The 19,218-nt window shown below is 39.7% G+C and overlaps 1 protein-coding gene across 7 annotated transcripts in view; it reads left to right on the plus strand.

The window, feature by feature from the left end:
- The window catches only part of LOC124119067, a 117,845-nt gene that overhangs the window by 75,265 nt on the left and 23,362 nt on the right, over positions 1–19,218 (plus strand). For 4 of the 7 annotated variants that reach the window (XM_048380545.1, XM_048380543.1, XM_048380544.1 and 1 more), the window contains one exon: positions 14,441–17,438. In XM_048380545.1, coding sequence (XP_048236502.1) covers positions 14,475–15,533 — 1,059 coding nt within the window. In that variant the 5' untranslated portion in view covers positions 14,441–14,474 and the 3' untranslated portion in view covers positions 15,534–17,438. Of the gene's footprint in view, positions 1–14,440; positions 17,439–19,218 lie in introns of those variants that run through there. The other 3 variants (XM_046481463.2, XM_048380547.1, XM_048380548.1) reach the window with 1 other exon arrangement.

Raw genomic sequence — 19,218 nt, forward strand, 5'->3', positions numbered from 1 at the left:
CCCCCCCCCCCCCCCCCCCAACCCCCTACCAACTATACAAACTACCCACACACCAACACAGCTGAACTACTCGCCATTCAATGTGCTTACCACTACATAAAACTATCTAATGACACAAATTTCTTAATAATTTCAGACTCATTAGGCTCATTAACCCAGATCCACAACAAAATATCCAAATCGAGGCAGGACATCATAAACAACATTATTGATATACATACAAACATCACAGAAACAAACAAAACCATAACTCTCCTATGGGCACCTGCACACACTGGCATATCAGGAAATCAATTAGCAGACACAGCAGCCAAATTAGCCACCACCCAACCATCCCCATGCATTAACTTCACCATCAGCAAAGCCGAAACCAAATCACTAATCAGAAAAAAACATCTCAAAATTTCAAAATTAATATTCAAAATTTTAATTCCATATGGACAAAATCCCTCTTTAGTAAACCAGTCATCAAGTGCCGCAACTTTACAAAGTCAATTTTAACAGAAAAAATTATAAACAGAATGATAAGCGGCCAAATAAACCTAAACGAAACACTTTACAATCAAAACAGACACCAAAACCCAAACTGCTCCCATAGTAACATACCAGAAAACCTAGATCACATATTCAACCCCTGCCCACAATACAAACAACAACAAACACAGCTTTACTACTGTATACAAAATCCACACTTTGTCAATTTAGGATCGGGATCCAAATTCCAAGCGCGGAAAATTCGCCCATATCCAGCTACTTATAACCATCCCCGTTTACCCAGCCGCTCACCCAAGCCCAGCTCACACGTTAACAAGGCGAGCTTAGTGCAACGATAGTCGTACGTCTATGTACATTGTATATGAGAGTTGTGTCGTTACCATAGCGATATAATAACTTTGTGGAACGGAACCCTGAATTTTAAATGTGGGTCGTTGTATGATATTAAATTAATACGTATAAACTTTTGACGTGTTTGAAGTATATATAGTTTTGCTAAACTCCATTGGGTTATGCTGTGGATCGAGTAGATGTCTGCCTACATTTACAAACGACTGTGAAATTCAAAATAAATTATAAACAGCAAGTACAGTAGAACACGGATATAGCGAACAAACGGATACAACGAACTGTTAAAAAATCCCCGATTTATCTCCTATATAATATCATATAAAATTTACGTATAAAACGAATAAATGTAATAAATAAAATACAAACGAGCTCCTGTGTAGTACAACTTTCATGAAAATGAGTGAATAGTTTTGATACCAGAACTATTCACTTATTTAATAACACTGGTATCTCACGGGAGCTCGTTTAGCATTTTATATGTAGCTAAAAAAATTAGGATAACCGTGTTGTCAGACCAGTAATACGAAAATGAGGGGGAAAATGGGTTCAACCCGCATCTGTGGTAAGATATGAAAATAGGGACAAGTGGATGTAGCCCCAGAAATGGGGAGTTCCGGGTGGATTTCTGAAATAATAGTTACAACTGATCATCAACATGGAAGCATCTAGTTCAAAGAATATATCATATTCATTGTCTTAACCTGGGATCAACAGTGCAAGTGGAACTCCAGTCAGACATAGTCAACGCCTCAAAAGTTATATTTTGCTTTATTTTGTGATAAATACACTTCTGACATATGTGATGCTTCGTGTGATGGATAAATTAAATGGGTATTGCCTTTGGTCCAAGGGCTAATATGAAGGCACGTACTGCAGCAATATTATGATTAATAATTTAACATATTTTCGTATTGCCTTGGTATCTGACTGAGGGCAACACTAACGATATCAAGGCAATGCGAAAATGAATAATTGATAAAAATCTCAATGAAGACCCCGCAGTCTCGGCGTTGCCATTGTGCAGGTGTAGGCTTTCTCCTTTTGTCAACACTGTTGCCTATAGTTACCATTGTACACGGTCCAGCAGGATTAAGTCGATACAGAGTTTCACTTGGCCTATAACAACTGGGCCAATACTAAACTGCACGCAGAACAAGCACGCCATTGACACTATAAATGTCTCGAGCTTTTTATGTATCCTGAACAGCATTGAAAACGCACCAGCAATAAATCTTGAAATATTACAAAAACAACTTGAGCAATGACCGATTTTTATTAGAACAGATATAGACGGATTATTAAGAAAGACGACAAAGGAAACAGGAATACCACACAGTAATTACAATAACGTCATCAGTGTAAGGAAGACACATAGGGTTAAAATGAAAAATCAATATCTGGTATGCCCGCCATTGACAGCAACACAGGCCATGCAACGTCTTCTCATTGATCGAATAAGTCTGCGAATAGTGTTCTGGGGCATTCCACTCTTGACGTAGTGTATCTTCAAGTTCTCTCAGGTTCTGTACTTGCGGACACCGTGAGAGGCGTTGACCCAGGTAATCCCATAGATGTTCAATTGGCGGATGACAGGGCTGGCCATGGAAGCAGAGGCACATTATTGTTCGCCAGGGACTGTGTTGAAACACGTGCTGTGTGCGCTCTTGCATTATCTTGCTGGAAGGTGTGCATATCCTGGTGCTGATGAAAGAATGGGATGACGTGATTTGCCAATATGTTATTCCTGTAGTAAAGGGCATTAACTCTTCCACGACAAACATGGAGCTCTGTTCGATGGTTATGACTGATGCCGCCCCACACCATGACACTCCCTCCCCCCAACGATCTGTCTGTACAACACAGTCATTGTGGTAACGTTCTCCACGTCGACGCCACACTCGCAGTCGACCGTCAGCATTCCGTAAATGAAAACGGGACTCATCAGAGAACAGCACACCATGCCATTGCCGCAATCCCCAATGACGATGCCTTTTGGCCCAACGCAGACGTTCATTTCGATGTCGATCAGTGAGTATGGGTCCAATATATGGACGTCGAGCACGTAGCCCTTCTGAGCGGAAACGTCGACGTACGGTGTCAGCACTGATCAATTCCGTCGGCCTTGTACGGTTGCTGCAGTCCTGATCGCCGGAAGTGTACGATCACGAAGATGCCGACGAACAATATGGCGATCCTGACGTGGTGTAGTTGCACGACGTTGACCCGGACGTGGTCGATCTCTGGTGGTTCTTGTCTGCTGGTATCTGCTCAGCAGCCCGAGGACTGTTGAATGATGGCATTGAAACCGTTGTGCAACGACTCTACTTGACGTACCAACTTGAAGCATGCCCAAGGCACGTTCACGTTCCTCTTCTGTTTATCTTGGCATGTTTTTGTGGCAGTACCCTTTACGTCTGCAGCAACAAGTGATGTGGCTTTTAAAAGTCTGTCTTTTATAGCCCTAATCTGCATTCTTCCCGTGAAACAAAACACGTTTTCCATGATGTGCACGCAATTTGTTGCGTTTTGGCGATTTAGCTCACAAAAAAATTAGGAATGTGTATTGACGAGCTGTTCTTCATGCTTCGCCCAGAACGTCGTATATAACTCATTCACTTATATATTTTCATATGACTTAAGCCCGGATAAAAATACATCCATTTTCATGGTGGTGCGTTTTCAATGCTGTTCAGTATATTGTAATGCAAAGAAAACAAATAAACATTTACCTGACGGGCATATACTTAGGCGATCATCGCCCCAAACAAAATTTAACCTCACATAACAGCTTTGCAAGAAGACGACTTAGTTACATTAACAAAATATACTACCCAAAACACTATTTTCTTCGGAGACCCCGATGCGCCCATTATGGGGCACCAAAGGTTATACTGATAAGTAGGGAAGACTACTGAAAGACTGGCTCGACAGCAACAATTTAATAACGCTTAATGATAACCAATCAACACGTAATCCAGCCCATCTTCAAAACCCAACAGTAGTGGACATCACAGTAATCAGAACAATTCTCTGACCGTGAAGATTCCGGGATAGAATAGGTCTTCAGCAACCCATGCTTGTCGTAAAAGGCAACTATGCTTGTCGTAAAAGGCGACTAATGGGATCGGGTGGTCAGGCTCGCTGACTTGGTTGATGCATGTCATCGATCCCAATTGAGTGGGTCGATGATCATGATACGATCACTGGATTGTCTGGTCCAGACTCGATTATTTACAGACCGCCGTCATATAGTTGGAGTGCGGCGTTAAACAACAAACAAACAAACAAACAAAACCAAAAGAAGAAGCTGGGACGTTCACAACGACATCCGGGGCAGTGACCACTGCCCCAAATCATTAAATATATGTTCTAAACCCATACCAGCTACTGATAAATCTTTAGGCACCACTCAGCAAATAAATTTCAATTAAAAAAAAGCAAACTGACAGCTACTTACAAAACTATGCAATCAAACAGACACATACAAAAAACACGACACAGATATTGACACACTCAACAAAAACAAATAAACTATAAGAAATAGCACTTAAATACATCCTCACCTGCAACTCCCCGACCCCCCCCCCCCCACCCCATTCCCCCCCCCCACCCCCCCCCCCCACCCCCCCACCCCCCCAACCAATAAAGCCAATAAATTACCTCCCCAAACAAATATTTACCTCCCCCCCCCCCCCCCCACACACACACCTCCATAACATCAATAAAACACAACAAACATACACAAATCGACCAGAATACACTCTAAATAATTAAAGATAATTAATATCCATAAACTGCAAACACCTATATAAAAAGACACACACAGCCTCAGCCACAGGTCAAGATAACATCAGCTCCATCGTTTTAAACAGAATACCCAATAAAAATACAAAATCCATTATTACAATTACACAATCTGTGAAAATCTGTGCTTAACTCCTGCTGTCAAAATTTGTATAATTTGCTATATTTCATGGAATACATCTATGGCGTTAATCACCTGTTATAAAGAATGCAATTGTTCAACAGACAATATTTAAACAGTTGTTATCAAATATTTGTCTTTCTATAATATAGATAACCTAGGTGTTGTTTTAAAACAAAATATCTGGAGATTGATATCCTTTTATAAAATGCGAAAGTAAAGACTAAAGCATGGACGATCCAGAAAATCTAACGGCGGAACTCTGCGCTTTTGAACGAAAACAGTAACATTGAGCTTGGGCTCTCCGGGCGACAAGCTCCTCGCAGCGATTGCCCGTTCGCGGAGCTCTCTATACTATTACTGAGAGTGTAACGAAGGTGTCACGCGCTGGGAAGGAGCTTGGCCGGGCGAATTTCAAAGGGAAACCACTCTCAACTAGAATATGATCTACGATTAGCTGCCCCTGAGTTATAAGGTCACGGTCATTACTATAGCCTGCAGACACCTTCCATGTTTTCCTCCTCAAATTATCGAAAAGGTATGTTAGTTCACATTTCTTCAACATGGTCTCGGATACAAATATGTTGTAAACTATCGACTCCATAGTCATGTGACGCGATTTAGAACATTTCTGACGTGAAATCTTTGATGCTGTCTTCGTGTTTTCGAAGTGTCAATTTGAATCACACAGTAGCAAAATGAAATGTCAAAGTTTGAACACAAAGCAGGTTATTTGTTTGAAAAATATCTCTGGCAATGTATGCCTCAATCTAGGATGAAGATAAAATAAACTTACTACAGGTATGGGGTTATGTTAGATTTACAACAATCTTACGATATCTTAGGGCTACGATAGTTTCGAAAATAGGCTACGATAGAAAGAAAAACAAAAAGGAATCTGACCAAAAGACGTAAAAACAAGAGACGAGGAATATCCGTTCCATATCAGTTACCCTGTTCCACTGGAGCCCTTAATCTTATCAATATTTACATTATAAACAAATGCCTCATTTCGCCATATGCAAAAACAAATGTCCTTATATAATTCCATTTAATGCATAGATCTATGACAATATTGGGTACGATGACATGCATCAACCATGTCAGCGAGCCTGACCACCCGATCCCGTTAGTCGCCTCTTACGACAAGCATAGTCGCCTTTTACGGCAAGTATGGGTTACTGAAGACCTATTCTACCCCGGATCTTCACGAGTCCAATTAGAATATAGACAACCCCAATACTTTGGACTGTATCTAATAATGAATCTAGTACATGAGTAATTCCACACTTTGCCCTATTATCTTGTTGATCTTTCTGGGTTTATATATGTACAAACCACTAGCACACCCTTCTCTACATTAAATACGGACTTGGCAATAAGTACGAACACTGAACCCATACATCTTCTGTGCACATATTAAGAGAGAGAGAGTTCTGTATTAGAAGGGTAATTCCCCGGAGTGTATGCCATGTGAATGTATTCGGGGTGCTTTAATTGTAAAACATTTATAATCCTATTGTCATATTGCCTTAAATAACACATAAAGTTACTGTCTTCTATTTTAGTAATGAGACCACATTCGTTCCAAAACAGAAGAAAGTGTTGTTTTATGCAAATTGAATGAATGGCGGGTGCTAACTTTTAGGGCAGGACATGCTTACCGTTTTCGTGAACACCTGGTGTCATCACTGATTTTCAGTGGTCCTTACATAAAATTTCCGCATCGATTTGCCCTTTACGCCAAGTGGAATCTGTTTCGGCAGAAAAACTAGGCTGGTTATCCTCTTGCATTGACAATTTATATTATAGTAACAGTGATCTGGATGAAGCAACACCTCTATTTCCCACGTCTATTGTCTCTGCTACGAGAAGGCTTTCTTTCGGAGGTATCACTATACGTATTTCTGATACTATCAGAGGGGTGTCAAGAGGTATTGATGTAACTTGGATTATCATTCCAACTTCGGAGTATTTGATCTTTCACAAATAGTTTACCATTTTTGAAATAACCAAATTTCCCTTGCTCTTTCAACTCTTTAGTCTTAACATGTGGGTCAAATGACTACTTAATGCCCCTTAATGCCGAACGCCAGACAAGGTAACAACAAGTACTATCTTTTAACGTCTTTTGGTATGATGCTCCCGGGGATCGAAGATATAGTGCAGTATATCACCAGTCCATGTAGTGTCTGTAGTAAAGTATATCACCATGTATTGTCTGTAGTGAACTACTGTAAAACAGGAAATTAATGCGAGCAGAATATTAATGCGAAAAATCCGAGTGACGGAAGGTATTCATTTTATGCGCATTAATTTTGTACCATCAAAATAAGGAAACAATCAACAAACGAAATAAATCACTTCAGTATTATTTACTAGTATTACATCAAAAACAATGATATCAGATCATTACAAGTTGATAGCAGCCAGTGACAACAATCAGTCACAAAGGTAATAGATAAATAAATTACTAGACAAAATAACAAAGTCACCTGCACAAAGTGAAGTTGAGTAAAGGTCAGTTCACATCCTGTCAAGCAGCCCAGATTTGCGCCAGCCACGAATTATCCCCATCAGTATCCTTTACAAGCTTGTCGCATTAAATTTCTGTTTTACAGTATTTTAAAAGCAATGTCCACCCAACCGTCAACCTCTAGAGCATTTCTATTTACACGTTGAGATGATCATTTTCTTGGTTATTGTCTGATAAACCCGGCTACGCATGACCGAAAGGTCGTTCTTTGTTTACCTATTTTAACTGCACATAAATGTGGTCTACCTGCTAAATTAATTGTGTAGGTTGGCTTACGTTTCTCATTCTCAGCGGCTTCGACCTGAGAAGGGCGGTTTCATCAGTTTAAACCTTGTCTTTTAGCGTATTTTGTGAGTGAGTTTATTTCAGTAAAGAGGCCACCGGCCCATTATACAATATGGATACAGTGGATTACAACAATAGCAGGCGCCAGATAATACAAGTGATATACAGAGTGAAACAATTGAATTATTGCATACATTTAAAAAACTGTTGTCGTTTCTTAAAAGCAAGAAAAATATATTTAGCTAATTTATTAATAACATGTTTATTTGGCAAGACATAAGAGTGCAACATTTATCAAATGAAGGTTGTGAATGGTAATACTTAGGTATAAGACTATTTCTCAGATCTGAGTAAAATTGACATTCAATGCAGAAATGATACTCAGTTTCAATCACACGGACTACACAAAATGGACATAAGCGTTCATCTCTAGAAAGACCAATTTTTCTTCCTTGTTCAGGCATTAGGTTATGGCTAGAACAAAGGAAAGAACTAAGAGCAAATTGATATACTCTAACAGGTTTTGATGTTAAATATCTTTCTAATACAATGCATGGTTTAATTTATGAATACATTGTAAGTTTGGAAAATGTTTTTAATTTACTTAACCAAGTTTGCTGATCTATATCTATACATCTTTGCTTAAAACAAACAATAAACTTATTTACATTTGGAACATCTTGATTACACCAGACAGAACCAAAACCATATGATGATAATAATTGTTTTACATGAAAAGCCCAACATTCAATACCTTTATCCGCCAAGGACACTTGATATTCATAGACATATTTCAAAATAGGATTATCAGTTTGAAATAACAATCTAGTCCAATATTTAATAATTTTCATGTATTGGTTTACTTTTAGTGAATAACAACCTATCAACCCCCTTGCAACAATATTAGGTGTACTCCGTCTTAAATGTAAAAGCTCTTTACAGAAATTGTCATGGACTGTATTAATATCAGGTGAAGGATGAACCCCACAGACTTCACTGCCATACAACAAGATTGGTAGAAGCTTGACATCAAATAAATGAGTCAAAACATGTAAAAGTAACTTATGAAAATCGATAATGTTTGTTTTTAGTGACTGAAAAACTTTATTGGCCTGGAGAGTTTTCTGTGTATTAAACCATGAACCAGAGCTTGAAAGATAGTCACCTAAATATTTATACACTGAAACAATTTCAAGCGGACATGTATTTAGAGAAAATAATCCATATTTCTTTAATCGACCGCCTTTGCAAAAGACAATTACCTTGCTCTTGACATTATTTATTTGCAGCTGCCATTTATCACAATATTGGGAAAGTTTATTTAATCTCCTTTGAAGACCAAAAACTGTACTATCTATTACTACAATGTCATCTGCAAAAAGCAGCATACATAACTGTAGAGTACCTATACTAATACACCATTGCTTATCTTGTTGCAAAAAATCTACAATGTCATTGATAAAGAATGAAAATAAAAATGGTTCCAACTGGCAACCCTGTCTAACTCCAAATGAACAGTCAAAGAATTTAGTAAATCCAGAATTCAGAGACACGCATGATTTCACATTTTCATACATATTTCTAAGTAATCTAAAAACAGAACCTTTAATATTACCAGTCCAAAGTTTGTACATCAGAGCACTATGTGACACAGAGTCAAAGGCTGCTTTTAAATCAATAAAGGCACAGTATAGTCTACCTTTATCATATAATGGGCAGGTTTCTCGGCAGGATAAAGCCAACGGATAAAAACGATATTCGTTGGGGTCATATGCGGATAGAGATGCAAATATCAAAGGTCAAGTAGGACTACTTTCACTGTTTATAAACAAACATGGCGTCGTCCTCGTCATTCGGCGATCGAGTCAAAATTAACCATCGGGAATCTGGATAAACAACAGGGATAATTGCTACCATTATCAAAAGAACAGTCTAATATACTGAAAATCAGTGTCTAACTGTGACGTAGCTAAGGCATTTTATAAGTTTTGGCTACTTTGGAGGTATTAATTTCGAAACAATTTTGCGAGGGCGCGAGGCCTAGCCAAGCGGGATCAGTAGCAATATCTGTGCTTGTAGACCTCTGCGACTTGAAACCTTCTCCACAAATTAAAATTGTTGGATTTGGCCGAAATATGTTTGAATTGTTACCTTGTTTGGTTTTGTCGCTGTGTGTACATCTGACTACACTTCTTAACCTTATGACAGGACAGACCGACTGTCAACAACGTCTGACCGTGCCCGTGACGTCTCATAGACTAGGGTTAGAGTAGCTTCCCTTTGACAAAGGGCAGTTACTGTAGCGGACAGACCGATGGATTGCCGCGAAAGGCAATTAAAAACAACTGTTGTTTTGCGTATATGTTGCTTCGCCACTGTATAAGAAAGAGATTTCAGTTGGAACTATATTGGCTACTGTCACTGTCCGACTGACACATCACTTACCCTGTGACGTAATAAATATTAAAGCGCGCATTCCAGGAAAACTCGCAATGTTTCGGTAATGTTTGTGAGAGAGGGATAGCGGTTTTAAAGCACAGAATTAAAGCATGACATTATATGATAAAGAGGTTATCACGCTTGTGTGTTTGGGGATGGTAAATATCCTGTATTAGGAATAAACACTATGTATTTAGCTCGCCAAGGCTCGCTAAATACAATGTTTATTCCTAATGCAGGATATTTACCATACCCAAACACACAAGCGTGATAACCTCTATTTATGTAATCTTAGATATTTATCAATAATAGTTTGAAGTATAAATATATTATCCACAGTTTGAAACCCCTTTCTAAATCCTGCTTGTTCAGGGATAATAACATTTCCATCAGTTGCTCAGTTGGTGAGTCTAGTACATATAATTTTAGAAAAGATTTTGCCAGATATTTATAAAAGAGTAATAGGTCTGTAAATGCTAGGGTCATTTACATTACCCTTTTTATGGAAAGGAAGAATGACACCTAAAGTCCACTCCTCTGGATAAGTACCAGATAATAAGATTTTATTAAACAAGGATAATAGCATTTCAAAACAAATGGGATATATAAACTCACTCACTCTTTAGCGTATTTTGTGTGTTGTCTACTGATTGGACGTTTTCGCTTGAAATGACCTGGTTGCCTGCATATCCAACACAACAACTGAATGTTGGCACCACCCCTTTCAGTCTGAATTGCATTTATACTGGGTCTATATGGGTTCTGCAATTCCTAGCCATGTGTTACAATCGTAACATGTCTGAGGTCGGGCATGGTCTACCGCCATTGGTTGCTCTGTTCTAAACGAATTTGGCACATGTCTATTTGCTTTAGGTTTCCCTATTCTTAAATTGGACCTTGTTCTTAAGTTGTGTTCATGCATTTCACAGGTTACGGCTGTGGCAAGGTTTGGAGGGTTCTCTCTTATTACCTTCAGTTTTACATAGATGTCTAACCCATCTGAAAGGAAACAAACTCACTGACGTGTAATGGCTTGTCCATGGCCATTATGCCCTACTCCTGCAAAAGGTTCTTCAGCTAGGTTAAACAGCTGTTCCGCGAATAATTTAACACTTTCGATTAACTTTTGTTTAACTTCCCCAGAAAGTAGTTCACCTAACTCCTGACTAGCAATTGTCAGAAAAAGGTTTGAAGACCTACCAAGGATCACTCACCCAATGGCTCGATCTGATTCGGATGTCAACCTGGCTTCTGAGCTCCTTTTCATCCAGTTTGGGGGATCCAGGGCCTAGATTTTCGAAACGATCTTAGCCCTAAAATTATCATATTCATTGTAATTCCTGATTTCTGATTAATGAGTGAGTGAGTTGGGTTTAACGCCGCTTTTAACATTATTCCAAATATATCACGGCGTGTCAGCTTAATGTGGGAGGAAAGCCCGAAGTGATGCAGGTCTCAGACGTTTACCACTTCGGTGAAATCCACGGGCACGGGTATGGTGCTGACAAATCTAGAAACATAATCGGGGCGAACCGGGATTCGAACCCACAATCATAGGTTTCTGGTGTGCCCAAGGGACGCAACTCTGCACAGCGAATCGCGAAGCCTTAGACGACTGGGCCACCCGTGCCCCCTGATTTCTGATTAGCTGAGTTGGTCACGTGTTATTGCATTCATTTCCGAATGAATGTAAAACAAAACAGCCACGCCCACTAAGGCGGACTACTTTTATTACAATGGAATGTCGGGGAATCAAACAGTTTTCGCATCGGTTTTCGATTCAATGAACTGAACAAGATACAGAGTCAATACTTAACTATATCAATTACATGATAGTTGGAATGAAATAGAAATTCAAATTGACAAACAAAGAAAATAATGAAGCTTGAGTATTCGGCGTCACGGCAGTAATCACTTGTTTGTATTCATAATGGTCATTCACTTGCGAGTTCAACTCCAAGCATGGTTGTGGTCACCTTTCATAGTGGGCAGCTTTGACTGGCGGCAGCGATAGTATAGAGAGCTTCGCAAACGGGCTATCGCTGTGAGGAGCTTGGCGTGAAAACTTCCGTCCCTGTAAACCGCGGACGGTGACAGTACGTTATGGAAATTTCTGTAATGTTCTGTGTTATGAGGGAAGTATGTGGAACTTTCTAGTAGCTGGTTAGACCATGAAAGGGGAAATAGCGTGTTTTCGTATCTCTCACGCATTTCATCGCTTTGGAACCAGCTTTCATGTGAGGATCTCTAATCATCCCTGCCAAGCCCGTCTCGGAAGCTTGACCACTGTCGTCGCTGTGTGAATAAATATTATCACTGACTTTTGCTATCACCACTGTATTTGTGTATTTGATACTCACCACTTTCATTATATTATATACTGTCATTGAATATTGTAATATGACTCTATTGTGTACTGCCATTACAATTGCTGTGCAGTAATTTGTATTGCTTTACAAACTTGGTTAATTTTGTTATACATTTGTTGATTGTATGGTACTTGTTGGTTGTTTCCTGGTTCAGCGCTAGGTTCTTTCAGGTACAGATTTTCTATTTGACCATGTTTAGTGAACAGTGTAAGTTTGCTGCTGATCAGTAAACAAGGTATTTAACCCCTTACCGTTCACTGTCCAGATATCAGAGAGAGAGAGACATTGTTGTTTACGCCGCACTCAGCACTATTCCAGCTCTATAACGGCGATCTGTAAATAATCGAATCTGGACCAGACAATCCAGTGATTAATATCATGAGCATCGATCTACGCAATTGGGATCGACGACATGCATCAACCAAGTCAGCGAGCCTGACCACCCGATCCCGTTAGTCGCCTATGACAGCAAGCATGGGTTGCTGAAGGCCTATTCTACCCCGGATCTTCACGGGTCTGTCCAGATATCAGGGATGGCATGTGACGTGTTATGTCCCTGGTTGTAGTTATTCACCCATTTCGCTGGACAATACGTGAACAGGACACAATAATTTTCTAAATAAAGTCGGCCATCCCGTATTTCAATTATCTCACAGCAACTAAGACCCGTGAAGATCCGGGTTAGAATAGGTCTTCAGCAACCCATGCTTGCCGTAAAAGGCGACTATGCTTGTCGTAAGAGTCGACTAACGGGATCGGGTGGTCAGGCTCGCTGACTTGGTTGGTGCACGTCATCGTATCACAATTGCGTAGATCGATGCTCATGATATCAATCACTGGATTGTCTGGTCTAGACTCGATTATTTACAGATCGCCGCCATATAGCTGAGTGCGGCGTTAAACAACAAACAAACAAACAAATAAAGTTTTTAGAAAGACCGACAGGATGCTGCTTGTAGACACCAGATAAAAAGGTCAGTGTTGACAAAACGTGGACAACTTTATAGAGCAGGGCTTCTGTATCCGCCCCGGATATATCAATATTGACTAATGAACTTCCATGACAGTGTAAACTGCCATTACCTCAAGCTAGCTCCTTTGGTTGCCGGGCTGCACGCCATGCATCCATGAGCCTTTTGTGCTCTACAAACACTTCAAAGGTGGTTTTCCTTTTCATGAGCTACGCAGGCAGTAGTGCGCGCTGGTAGGTGACTAAATATTGCTTCAGATGCATCTATAGGTGCGGCTTAACTACTGACTCCAGATCACTCACCGGTAGACATGGTGTGGTCGTAAAACTTAAAAACTCCCTTAAACTGTTCTGTTTTGTCATACAATATTGTGGAGAGATTTTGCATATATCTAAATAGGATATAGATGAGATGGTTTCACTCACCTTTTTTATTTCTTACTCGGACGGGATAAATCAGTGGAAAGGAATTGTTTTTTTACCATTCTTGAACGATATCAGATCATCGACATTCCTGAAGCTTAAGTTAAACGTCAAATTGCCTTGTTTTGATTTTGACAATACAAGCATAAATTCCGATTTATATTAAATAAAGAAACAGATCAGTCAGAAGGGGAGCACAAATGGTGTACATTGGAATTCCAACTTATTGCCTAAATGTCTGAACCCCCCATTTCACATCAGTGTTAAAACAAGAAGTCAGCATTTCGCACATTGTTTTCTCAGTAAACTTCGGATGGCTTTTGCTTTCATTTTTGAGAAATTGTCCTGACCCTTTGGAATAGGGATGGAACTAACAGTATGGTAACTACATTTAGGTACATTTCCTCTGGATCAAGGAATTAAGTGATCCGTTACGTTTACAAACTTTTCACATTGGGCAGTCGGACTTTGAATGACATCATTCTGCCTATGTCAATATCATGCACTGGCTTAACACACTCTGAAAGACATTCATGACATATTGGTCCTTTTGGGCACAGTTTTGGTGCCGTCTGGTCAGTTCGCATCTACAGTAAGAAACAGCCTGTCATGTAACTGAATGTTTCTCATATTCCTTCCTATTTCAGATTTACCTCTTGCCACCTGTCAACCCCAGCCATAATGGTAAATTTCCGTCAATCGTCGCTGATGATTTTCATGGGTGCTGGTGCCTTCTGCATGCTGGTCTTTGAACATGTGGTCCTGCCTCACTTCTCATACAGATTGGCTGATGACAGCATTGCTGTCTCTTCCATGTCTGCTGCCAGTGCTGATAAAACCCCAGGAAATGTAAATGATAAAATACGGTTTCAGTCTGATAGTAGCCAGACTCCACCGTCCAGGTCAAGCCCCAGTCCTGGTAAAACCTTAGTGTACAGATTCAACGGAAGACAGATGCAGCAGCTTCACGAGTTCTGCACTTGGACTGTCCACGTTGACTGTGTTCCTCTGAAGACACCGTCTGGGGAGACACCGATCCATATACACGACATCGTGGTTGATAAGTGGGTGTCTAAGGACCTAAAACAGAAGGGAGCTTGGGAACCTGGAAATATCAACCTCGTTCTGTCAGAATTAAAAAAAGACCCTGAACTTGGCTTCATGGATCTAGGATCTCATGTTGGCGCCTTCTCCCTGTCTGTGGCCAAGTTCGGGAGGAAGGTGGTATCTGTGGATCCGCTCATAGAGAACGTCCAGAGACTGTGTAAGTCTATTCAGAAAGGTGGCTTCACAGACAGGATGACCATCATATTCAATCCACTTGGAGGAAACCACTCCTTTGTGAATTTCATGCGTGAAGTTGGCAACGTTGGAGGGACAAGCGTTGTGGCATCGTCTGGGTCTTCTACTAAATCCCCCTGTGAGGAATCCGCTGACTCGTATACTATCACTCTAGACGATACATTACCCTACTTGCCATTCAAGAAGGCCGTTTTAAAAATGGACATACAAGAGTATGAATATTTTGTTCTCAGCGGTTCAAAAAGGTTTTTCAAAGAGATAGAAGTTCCTGCAATTATGATGGAATGGGTACTTATGAAAACAGACATTAATGGGAAAAACCTGGTAGATTTGTTATTAGGATTGCAGTATTCTGCATATGCACCAAGTATCGGGGGTCAGAAATTAGACCCAAATCAGTACAAAAGCTGGCCATTTGATGTCATATGGAAAAAATAGAAGTAGTTTAGACTTGCAGTTGCCTTATTTAGAGTGTCCAGTCGCCGCTAAGAATAATTCTAAATACTGATTTTTATCTTGGCATACCTTTCACCATTGCAATTGCGATTATTTAGGTTGATGAGTGTTGACTGACTTCCTATTTGTATATTTCATTTCTCAGACAAAGATAATAATTTCAGATGTAGTCGTTTGAATCAGTGGTAAATTCTTCTAAATTACTTACACGTTTGCAATGATTCTACAATAATTGTTTGTCGAAGAATGTGCAGCCATTGAAACTTTACTGCACGCCAATCCTCATAGTCTCAGCCAGGATAAGACAGGGTGACTCACTGTTTCAGATGTAATACATGTACATTGTAACCCACATAGAGAAGGTTGAATGGGTGACTGTTGTTTTACGCCGCAATATCCAAGCTATAAGAGCTATTATGATGAACAAATGCGAACGTAGGTCATTGATTGAAATCTTATTACGTTTGAGATTACTTGGAGAGTAACATCCTGGTTTCATTCATACGTGAGTCAAACAACCTCGATTCTGGTTAGCAGGTAATTTCCTGTTAGACTTTTGATAATTTAATCATAACATTATTCATTTAGGAAATAAACCTTTTCTATTAGGGAGTAATACCAACAAACTCTTACTCAACCTAAATGGAACATAAGTATAACTTCATAATACTTGAAATACTGTCAGTTAATAAATAATTCAAAAACATAAATTCATGAAGCTTATTTTGTCACTGGAACTGTAACAATAATGATAATATAAAGTGACAAGACCCTTTCAGAATCTAAAAGAAATTTCTGTATAAAGCAGAGTCGATTGTACATTTCGGACTATTTCATGAGCATGTGTTTATGAATCACTATCAAATAGTGATGATACCAGGTGTTCTTGTTTCCATGTTATTTTTCATGTTTCCCAATTCTGGGAAAATACATTCATTTAACAACGTTTTTCCGTCAATCGGATTGCAGCACAAACTACATTCGCTTAACAATGTCAGTTAGTGTGGCTATTTTGTGCATTTATTGTAAATAACTAGTTGAGAAGAGTTTTAATTTTTGTTGTATAGTTATTGAGGCAATCTTTTTTTCATAACAAATATTATATTTGGGATAACACTTTCTTTGTGAAGTACAAATTCTGGTACTTTTTGCGGTTGCGTCCCATTCGGGCACATTAGAATTTTATTTGTTTATATAGTAGTGAAGAGTGAGTTGGGTTTAGCGCCGCTTTTAACAGTATTCCAGTTACATCACGGCGTGTCAGCTTAATGAGGGAGGAAAGCCCGAAATGATGCAGGTCTGAGACCCATGAAACCCATGAGCACGGGTATGGTGCTGACAAACCGAGAAACAATCGGTGCGAACCGGGATTCGAACCCAAAATGATAGGTTTCTGTAGTGCTCAAGGGACGCAACTCTGCACTGCGAATTGCGGCGCCTTAGACGTCTGGGCCACCCGTGCCCCTTGTACGAGCATCGACCAACGCATATGGGATACGATGACATGCATCAACCAAGTTAGTGAGCCTGACCACCCGATCCCGTTAGTCGCCATTAACGTCAAGCATGGATTGCTGAAGACCTATTCTACCCCCGATCTTCACGGGTATCTGTTGGAAGAGATTCAGTCACATGACGTTGGAATTGAGGTAATGAATAATATCAGAACCCAAGAGAATACTTGATAGGCGAAACAAAACATTGTTTTCATTCAAACAACCTCTGTGCTCGTTATTTTCAAATTCCCAGTTTCATGTATGGCCACTTAATGATGAGTGTCGTAATTGTATATAAGCTTGGCCTTTTTGTTCATTCACTCCATTCATTTATAGATATTTCTTTTTTTGCCCTTGTCGTAGAAGATGAAATAAATCGTTTATAATTCAAGATATGAGTTGCTCCATATAAAGTGTGGTTTTACCATTACCCCACCATGTTTTCTGAATTCAGGAAGGTTTTGTCAACAAAGCTTTTGACACAAGAACATGAGGATGAAACTGTTGCAAATGACTTATCTGATACACTACCAGGTAGTAAAGGTGCACAAAACATTGATTCATTACCAGACCCGTTCAATATGTTTCAGACCCGTGAAGATCCGGGGTAGAATAGGTCTTCAGCAACCCTTACATGCCGTAAAAGGCGACTATGCTTGTCGTAAGTGGCGACTATCACGATCGGGGGGTCAGGCTCGCTGACTTGGTTGATGCATGTCATCGTATCCCAATTGCGTCGATCGATGTTCATGTTGTCAATCACTGGATTGTCTGGTCCAGACTCGATTATTTACAGACCGCCGTCATATAGCTGGAATATAGCTGAATGTGGCGTTTAACAACAAACAAACAAAGAAATAAACAACAAACAATCTATTTCAGAAGATTAATCGGTTTTATGCAACAGATCTTGCTCCCAGAATCTATAGTCAAATGACTCTCGTGCAACTCGACACATTCAGGTCAATCACTGGTCTGGAACCGCGTATGCTATTTCAAGAGTATTCTTTAGCTTCTGAGATCATTTCTTACTGAAATCTTACTGTGAATCTTCAATACGAAATATATAAAGCAAATAAACTTCCCTTAAGTGAGGCTGAATTTGGGTTTAAGATCATCATTTTCTTTTCAAGATCAATTATTTTGTCAAACACAATCGGGGCTCAATTTAATTTTGGACAATTCAATGTTGTTTGCAAGAAAAGGGCGCATTATTTGTTTTGCGAGTTACATCTATTTTAGTAAAACGGAGCTTTGATTGATTATTTCGAACAAATATCCCCTAGGAGTGTAAGACAATAGCATGTGATGACTGACTTTGTGCTTAAAACGTGCTCACATTCCGGGATTATGTAAATAAACAGGTACTGGTTATCAGTGGTATAATAAATTGTTAGTATATGAATTAGTACCTCAATCCAAGGACTTTGTAGATAAATCATGTGGTGATTGACTATCCACTGAATACCTGTGGACACAGGCATAGCATTCATTCCGAAATCCTATTTGTCAATAATTAAATCATGCGGTTTTGACAAATATGAATGTGTATGAAACTGTTGACTCATGCACAGATTGCAATCCTATGATTTTGTAAATTACTTTCATGTGTTCATTGTCTGTGCCCTTAGATTCTGCTGGCACAAGTATAAGACGGATTCCTGTATCTGGTGACAACAAAATTTCACTTGCAGGAAGTGTATGAAAAAACAGACCTAAAGTGCTTATATAGCTGGCATTCATAAAGAATTCCTCGGCAAAGACATTTTAAGAAAGGCTGCACTCTTCACATTCCTAACATTCATGCATAATGATTCCGTTCTCATTGTGACGTCATGCATGTCTATTAGCATAACACTAGGTTCATGAATATTCATAGGGCGCCTGTGGCAGGCGGGATAGGTATTCATTTTCTACTACTCACACCATCAACGTACAGAGTTAAAAAGTAAGAAATGAGAAGTAGTTCTTGAACAAGATCACACTTACCTGGGAGGGATTGGAGCCTTTGATGACAATACGTGGTCTAGTAGTAGAGCGTCCGCCCAGAGAGCGGAAGGTGGGGGGTTAAAAGATGGTTAAAAGATGCTTGCCGTAAAATGCGACTATGTTTGTCGTAAGGGGCGGCTAACGTGATCGGCTGGTCAGGCTTGCTGGCTTGGTTGATGCAT

Source organism: Haliotis rufescens, unplaced genomic scaffold (assembly GCF_023055435.1).
Source record: "Haliotis rufescens isolate VD_foot unplaced genomic scaffold, xgHalRufe1.0.p SCAF_31, whole genome shotgun sequence".
NCBI classification, from domain to species: domain Eukaryota; kingdom Metazoa; phylum Mollusca; class Gastropoda; order Lepetellida; family Haliotidae; genus Haliotis; species Haliotis rufescens.